Source organism: Malurus melanocephalus, unplaced genomic scaffold (assembly GCF_030028575.1).
Source record: "Malurus melanocephalus ecotype Western Australia unplaced genomic scaffold, MMel_1.1 scaffold_380, whole genome shotgun sequence".
Lineage (NCBI taxonomy): Eukaryota > Metazoa > Chordata > Aves > Passeriformes > Maluridae > Malurus > Malurus melanocephalus.
The window spans coordinates 75,122-83,812 of record NW_026623612.1 but is presented as its reverse complement, the minus strand read 5'-3'; the positions used below and the strand labels follow the sequence as shown (position 1 = coordinate 83,812).

At 34.7% G+C, this 8,691-nt stretch overlaps 1 protein-coding gene across 1 annotated transcript; it reads left to right on the top strand.

The window, feature by feature from the left end:
- The first annotated feature begins 1,204 nt into the window (after positions 1–1,204).
- Positions 1,205–6,848, top strand: KERA (keratocan). The gene is made up of 2 exons (XM_057378923.1): positions 1,205–2,090; positions 6,676–6,848. Exons 1-2 carry the CDS (start codon positions 1,205–1,207, stop codon positions 6,846–6,848), a joined length of 1,059 nt encoding a protein of 352 aa, XP_057234906.1.
- Positions 6,849–8,691: the final 1,843 nt, after the last annotated feature.

The window sequence follows — 8,691 nt, the reverse complement described above, 5'->3', positions numbered from 1 at the left end:
GGGCTGGAAAAGCTATGGGATACTGCACTTGTTACTGTTAATAACAATGTTGAAAACTAATAAATTACTGCATATCACATGATCACATGCAGCAACTTCACTGAGYTCCTAACCTTACTGTTGCATTAATCCTATAAGAGAATTTATTTTTATTTAAATACTATTTTTGCCAAAATCAACCTCCTAATTTCAATCAGAAATTTCAGCTATCAATGCTTTGTCTCTACATTGCAAAATGCTTGTTAATCTTCATGAGGCAGTAAGCAAGATATCAGCGTTTGTAAAGCACTGTTTTTGTGTGACACAAATATTTCTTTTCAGAGTAAATTATCAGTGATGATTTTGTTCATCATTTAATGGTGGACGMGGCTAAAAAAACCAAATAATTAAGTAGCTGAAATAGATACAGAATGCATGAGTGTATATGAATAATTTGGTTAAGATTTACTTTTTGTGAATACAATTTTGTTGGGATTTAGTTTTTTGTGTCATTTAGATCAGACATTTGCTTTGTGTGTTTGCTTTAGGGAAGGAAATCTGTAACTTTGGATATGAGAGAGTGAGTGAGGCGGGGAATGGATTAGTCAAACATATTTCCTCCCAGCTTTGTAAGAACATGGCCAACAAACAGCTGTTAAAACACTATTTGATCTTCTACTTTTCAATGAAGACAAAAGACCCCGGAAAATCTGATCCAGATGCCATTATAATTTAAATGAGAGCAAAAACAGAAAAGAGGGTATGATTAATATTAAAAGGCAGACCACTGAGTACAATACTATTTATATCTTCATGGTAACGATATCTTTTCCTGTAGATTATGCATTATATAATGGAGATTATAGATCTGTACTGRAAAACTTACACAAATTTAAAAGAGGAACTGATTTATTGTCTAAAAATGATCCATATTTTCATGTTCTTTGAAATGGCACTTGCATGGACATCGGTTAAACTGGTAGTCAATGTGGAGTCTGAGCTGAATCAGGGAAATGTTCATCAACATATAACACTCAATTGTTTATTGCTCGTACTTTTCAATTTTTTGTAACATGCCATGGATAATATCCTAGAGGACAGAATTTGGCTGTTTATAAAGTAAATATTATTTTATATGCAAAACTGTTTTGTTAGTCTGGTATGCTGATAAGGAGTTTTATTGAGAAATAGCTAATTTTTTTTTCCCCCTCCCAAGGTAAACACAATGATTCTAAAAGTCTATACAAGTCTTTTGCTCTTTTTCTTGGTCAATTCTGTGTGGACTCGAACTGTGAGACAAGTTTATGATGATCTGGATCCTGACCATTGGTCTCGCTATACTTCTGAGTGCCCACAAGAGTGCTTTTGTCCTCCTAGTTTCCCCAATGCATTGTACTGTGATAACAAAGGACTTAAAGAAATACCTCCAATTCCAGCAAGAATTTGGTACCTCTATCTTCAAAACAATSAAATTGAAACACTTTCAGAGAAGCCTTTTGTGAATGCCAGCCATCTGAGATGGATAAATCTGAACAAGAATAAGATCACAAACAGCGGAATTGAGAATGGTGTGCTGAGCAAGCTGAAAAGACTKCTTTACTTATTCCTTGAAGATAATGAATTGGAAGAGGTGCCTTCCCCATTACCAGTGGGCCTGGAACAGCTAAGATTAGCTAGAAACAAAATCTCCAGAATCCCAGAAGGAGTCTTCAGCCATTTGGAAAATCTTACTATGTTAGACCTGCATCAGAACAGCTTGTTGGACAGCGCACTTCAAAGTGACACCTTCCAAGGGCTCAACAATCTCATGCAACTCAACATAGCGAAAAATTCCCTCAAGAAAATGCCTTTAAGCATTCCAGCTAATACTCTGCAGCTCTTTTTGGACAACAACTCAATTGAAGTTATACCAGAAAACTACTTCACTGCAATACCCAAAGTGACTTTCCTTAGGCTGAACTACAATAAATTATCTGATGATGGTATCCCTCCAAATGGGTTTAATGTTTCATCTATTCTAGACCTACAGCTGTCTCACAATCAGCTCACTAAAATTCCACCAATCAATGCTCACCTTGAGCACCTTCATCTTGATCACAACAAAATCAAAAGTAAGTGTGTATTACCAGTGTGGGATGCTACAAAACCACGATTATTTTAAAATGTCTACTTGACTGTAAAAAACCTCTTTGAGATAAATTCACTAAAATCATAGAATCATTGAATAATTTGGGAAGGAAGGGACCTGTAGAGGTAATTCATTCCAATCTTCCTGCAATAAGCAGGATTTTTCATTTCAACTAGATCAAAGTTTCTCAGAGCCCTGTCCAGCCTGAAATTTGCCAGGGATGTGGCTTCCACCACCTTTCTGAGAAAAATGTTTCCCTATTTTACTAATTTGCCAGCATATTTGTCCTACTAAGATTTATACCTCTAAAAGTTTTCCAGTCTAAATGAGGTGAGGTTTTTTACCCAAGGCAACAGAAGGCCGTTGGGTTTCTAGTTTCACTTCTAGGACTTTTTCCAAATTCATCCAGGTATAGCTGGGCGGTGGTGATTAGGGACATCACATACTCTATATAATGAAAGTATCTGCTCAGTAAATACTTTGTTTCATGCCAACAGCCAAAATAAAAATCTTGACTTTTTATTTACTACTGCACAGAAGAAAGCCAAGTTTCTATATTTATCGTACCATCATGGTGATTTAATCGAATACATTGTCCCTTATCACTCTTTTGTGCCACTGTAATTCACAAATATACTAAAAATAATGGTTTGGCTTTTGAATTAAACAAGACCCTATAAAAGGAAGATACCTATTAATAATTTACATTTGTTCACTGCATTTGGCAAAATAAATGTATGAAATTATGTAAATAAAAATAAATTTTGTATAACTGATACATATTTAAATGGCCTGCAAGAATTCTAACAGTTAATTCAAGTTAAAGCTTATGACAGATGTTGTTTCTGAACACATTTAACTGCCCTCTGGTTACCAGCGGATTTATTTTCTTTGCTTCCACTGCAAGGCCTCAGGTGCAGATTTTATCCTGTCACTTCGAGTGGACACAAAATTGAAATCAATGGGATGTAGTCTGTCCATTTTAAGAATGGTTTTGTGTCCAGGTAGCATTTAAAGAGCTGTTCTCTTCCTACTCTGAATAAGTTTGACAAAGCTTAAGACCATGAAAATTAAATTTTGTAGTATGTTCAAACTGAAGTCCCCGGTTCCAATGACACATGGGTACCTGTGAAGCCAAATAAAAACAATTTTTTACAATGTAGAAAACTGTATTGTATTCCTTAATGACTTTATCACTTTCTAAAAATAATTGTCAACTTAAGCACAAAACTGACTTTAGCAAAAAAAAAAAAAAGCAGAATATAAAATAGTTGCAACCTGATACCTTAAATGAAAATCAGGTATTAGGTAAGACATTTTAACACACAGCATAATTGTTCAAGAGGATAATGACATAGACTTCATGAGACATTGCCATAGTAGCTGATATCTCAAAGGGCCTTTAGGATTGCTAACAGGGAATGTAATTCCATCAGGCTGGAGTAATAAGAGGTGACATTAATTCTGAAGATTGGTTTTATCTTCTTAAACCCAGATTAGTCATTACCTAAAGATACCCAATGTAAATGCTTTGAAAGAAAAACATCTGTAAAATCCTGGCTCTGGTTTCTCCACAAAATAATCCTTCTGAGGGTGAGCAGCACAAGCCCTTTTTATAATATTAATTCTCAGATATTCCTTCACAGCTGCAAATCACTGCTTTATTATCTATTGGTGAATCATAGTTACACTGTTGTCATTTCAAGAGTTCAGACATCAGCATTTCTATGTAAATACCATTTGTCCATGTTTTATTGTATGTTACTTTGTAATACCAGTCTTYCATATAAATGCAATCACTTATTTCTCCAGAGACCATTTATGAAGATATGAGGCCTTCTTGTGAAACCCAGAAAAGCCAATGATAGTCTCACCACTCAGTGAAGAATTTCACCTGCAGTCCCTTTCCTAAGGATTTCAATACACAGAGGAAAAAAACGTTCAAAATTTGGAAGTGAAATCAGCTTAAAACCCAAGCTAATTATGGCTCCAACAGATTTGCACCATATTTGTTCCATTGCATTTTAAAACACACATGCCTACATATTTATCTAGGACACACACTTGTGAGGCTCTGGGGAGTTGCTAAATGGTGGAAAAGAGAATGTTAAAACAAGCTAAGAGAAGGTATAAAATGATGATATAGAAAGTGAGCAAGCATAAGCAGTGGTATGACAGTTCTGTCACAGGACAGATGAAAGGGAGCAAACATCCAGTTCCCCTAGTAGAATACCAGGAGACTGAATATACTACTCAGATACTCTGAGCTACTGTTCCACAGGTGGAGAAATGGAGAAATCCTTGGCCCAAGTACCTAAATTTTGTTTCTAAATTATGAGTTTACTGGAAAAGAAACAGGATCTTCTACAGTTCTTCAGCTGATATATAGTATTAGCCATTAATGAGAACCTCTTTTGCAGTCTTCCCTTACAGCAACTCGAGTTGTGTCTTTAAATATTATACTATGTAGCAATTTTATTGACAAATGGTGGAATTCATCTTTGAATCCTATATTTTGTTCCTCTTGTTTGAAATAGTCATGTAGACCTCCTACTCAGTTGATGGAAAGGGATACCCAACTGCAGACAGAAACTCATCCCATCTTAAGGAGCTGTCAGGCCCCTTTTGTAAGCATTCATTTCTCTCTAGAGTATATAAACAAAATCTAAATGGTTTACTTAGATTGCCACTTAGCCTCTGCATGGGTCAGTTTAGGCAGGGTAAACTGTACCTGTTGATGGAAAGACCTGTTCCTCCTGCTTAAACAAAATTCAGTAATATACCCATGAAGAGGATTGAAAGAGAGAAAGAGAGAGAAACTTTTACTCCCCTGTAAATCCTACTCTGATAGTTTGGGTAGGATTTACTATTTATGGGAAGAGAACAATAGAAACCAAAACCACTTCATACCACACATCATCAGGAAATAATTTCTTCCTAGGTGGCCTCTGGTTAGATAACTGCTGCCTCACTGCAAGGCTGGAGTGATTAACTCAGTGAAAACGAGTTCAGTGAGATCGTTTCTAGGTCAGAGAAGAAAGAGGTTTAGGATACACTTGAAACCCTCTTGTCTTCTATGAACAGTAGTGCTTACCAAAAAACCAGATTTTTTTCTACTACATAGTATTGATTCATGTAAAACATTTAATAGCTGCTTTCATTTTGAAAATTCTCAAGTTTTCCATATTGTCGATTCACACTTAAAAATAAGTTGTAGCTTGTTTCTTCCAAGAATATCAAAAGCTTTGCCAACATTAATCAAATTTCACAAGACAGACAAATGCATTTTGATATAATGAATATAACAAAAACTTCAGGCCTTGGACAACTGGATGCATTTATCTGGTTTCCATGACAAAGACAAAGTCTGGTTCCAAAAGGCTGCAAACATCTGGACACTTTTTCAAAATAGAGTGTAAGAAAAAAAAGAAAAGTAGGTTATAGGGGGAAAAAAAAAGGCATATTGTTATTTTTACATCATTACATTTATGATTTTGGGGATGGCAATCAGAAGATTTGTGTGTGGTGTCAGTACTAAATATGAAGGGAGAAATTATTTTTCCTATTTCTATGTTACTAAAAATGTGTTTAAAAAAATCTGTTAAATGCACATTCACCATTCAATTTTTTTCAGTTAATCTGGGGCCAAGATCCTCAAGCAGTCAGACCAATCAAAAAAAACCCATCATTTGATCAAAAGAATTTGACATCTTTGATAAACAAGCACCACTTCAGTGTTTTCTGGAGGCCATTTTTGTGTTGAGGCCATTTTTGGGCTGAAATAGGGCAACAATAGCAATAGCTGCCTGACTATTTAAAAACTGAAGACAAAATATAAAAAGCRTTTTAGCCAAGTGACAATGCAGAGGTAACCTAGAGGAGACAATGTAAAGAGCCCAAGMTATTCAACTCTTGTGAATATGAGTAATTATTTAAGCCATAGTTTCGGATTTTATTTGTGCAGAAACAAGCAACATGTGATGTACACAGAATTTTAAGGATTTGTTGGTTTTCAGATTAGAAAGAAAAATATCCCGTTGCACAAGTTATATTCTTGCAACTAAAACCATCTCTATTCAATAACGTGAGAGAATAAGTGCAGATGTTAAAAATTACAAACACTATACAAAAAGTACTTCTGATTCAATATTGTTCTGTTTTAAATGCAAGATCATCATTAGGAAATATTATCAGACTAAAATTAATGTACTGCCATTGAAATAAGATTTTCGAAACCCTTCAGCGGTAATCTTGTCCTGCTCACTCAGAGACTTAAGAGCTATTTCTCAGTATAGTTGYCTAAATTGGTATTCTCTTTGTCCAAGGTTAAATTATGAGTCTAGAGGCCTTTTCCTCATAATTGCAGCACAGTAAACAAGTGATTCATTGATCTAGATCACATTATTTTAAGATGCTTTTTTGATCCTTTAACAAAAAATTTAAATATTAACAAAAGCAACAGTCCCCCATGGAAACATGGGTGGAAGTTTACTTTGTTTCTTAAGTGAATTTTGTCTTCATGAACTTATCGCATGGAAATAACCCAACATGTTGGTCTATGTTTTCAGGTGTCAATGGCACTCAGATATGCCCAGTTTCCATTGCCCTGCAAGAAGATTATGGTTATTATGGCAACGTCCCTCGCCTCCGATACCTTCGTCTGGATGGAAATGAAATCCAGCCTCCAATCCCATTGGATGTCATGATATGTTTCCGACTACTTCAAGCTGTTGTCATATAAAGATATTGCAGTGTCACTCTTGTGCTGTGAGAGTGCTAGAGATATGAGTTTTGCTGGGTTGAAACTTGTTCAAACTCATAAGTCAAGAAGTAACAGCATTATTTGACTTTAAGTTTTTTCCTTGCTTGTGTCTTTTCTACGACTGAAAAGGTTGCTGCTCTTTCAGAAGGGATTTCTTATGGACATGAAACATGTGCTTAACACTTTGCCCTATAAATTTGTAATGTGAATACATTGAAAATCATCAATGTAAAATCCCAAATATTCCAAAGAAAATTCTTGCCTACTTTATCTTTCTTGTCAAATGTGGCAATGCCTACACTGCTAATATCATTGCTATAGACTAATTATATGTCCTTATTTTGTAACCTAGTAACTAGCACAATGAATTTGGGTGTACTTGGCCAAATCATATGCTAATGAAATAATGAGCTGTGTGATTCTAGTTATCAGAACTGCCACTGACCTTTCAGATAGTGACTAGTGGTGAACAACCACTTAAAGTGCAAATAACCCATAAATTGCTGTCCTTTGAAGACTAATGCTTTTCAGGCAAAAAGTACATGAGGCCGAGTATCTAAAGCATTATGCTGAATATATATCATTGTAGGGATCCATTCAGTGAATTTTGGAACTGGAATAAACTGATCCAACTCAAATCTGGGGACAAGAGAACATGAGATGAAATCTTGTTCTACTAAAGTCCGAATTCGCTTCTGTTTTATTCCATTTCCAGTTTTGGCACCATTGCTTTCTGCAAGTTTGGGACAGTCATTGAATATTTGGTTAATTTTAGTTTGCATAGAGATACAACCAAGAACAGTAATAATGACATATTTCACGGACTAGGTACTTCATAAAAATTTGAATGGCTAGTTAATGCAATGGTGATAAAGAGAAAATTAGGAAATTAAGAGATATATGCCCTCCTAATTAKTTACCGAACTAGGCAAGCACTTGCATAAGAATTGTATCATTTAAGCAAATATGGTCAACTCAGAGCAGTATTTAGCTATCTGCTWACTCACATACACGCACACAATTATACTGGATTTTAAAGAAGTCCAGATATTTAGAATACAATACATTAATTSACTAATAATAGAGGTATTAGAAGACAACAATTTATAAAATACAATTGGTTGTATCAAATCYGCTTGATTTTTTCCTATTTTATAATATTAAAATTTCAGTAAATGACTTGAATATTTGGGTCAACTATTCACCGAGAGAGGATGACATTCTTATTTCTGCTAGCCAGCACAACARATTATCCATCAGTCATTATTTTATTTATTCAATCTATTCGCATTTCTAGATAAAAKACATTAGTTGCTCTTTGATATCTTGCATCTATTGTTACCATTTTGAGACTGGTCTCTTTAGCAAGCATTAAAGATGATGCATGTGGTATAATTTTTACTTTGAACACTAGGTATTTTTTTAAAAGTAGATTTTTTTAAAGTATTGGGGACTACAATTTCTAACAGTCAAGGCTTTTTATCTGAAAATCAGGCCTTATTCTGCTCCAGAGAATTTGTGGAAACAACCTGGTATAGAAACCTGGCATAGAAATAACCCATTCAGAAATTCTATCATGAAACCATTTATTTTTGCTATTCTTTTTATGTGACTGCTGAGAAACTCCTGCCTTCCTAGCAAAAGTATTTTCTGTCTCTCTGTCTTCACCCTATATGAAAAAATACAGATTTTAAAAGGTTTTACAAYATGTATGCATGTTTAGCTATATTCTTTACTCAGTAATAGCATACTAATTTATTTTTTGAAAAAAAATCTATGTGACAATATTACTAATTAAATTATAACAACAATTATGTTCTTG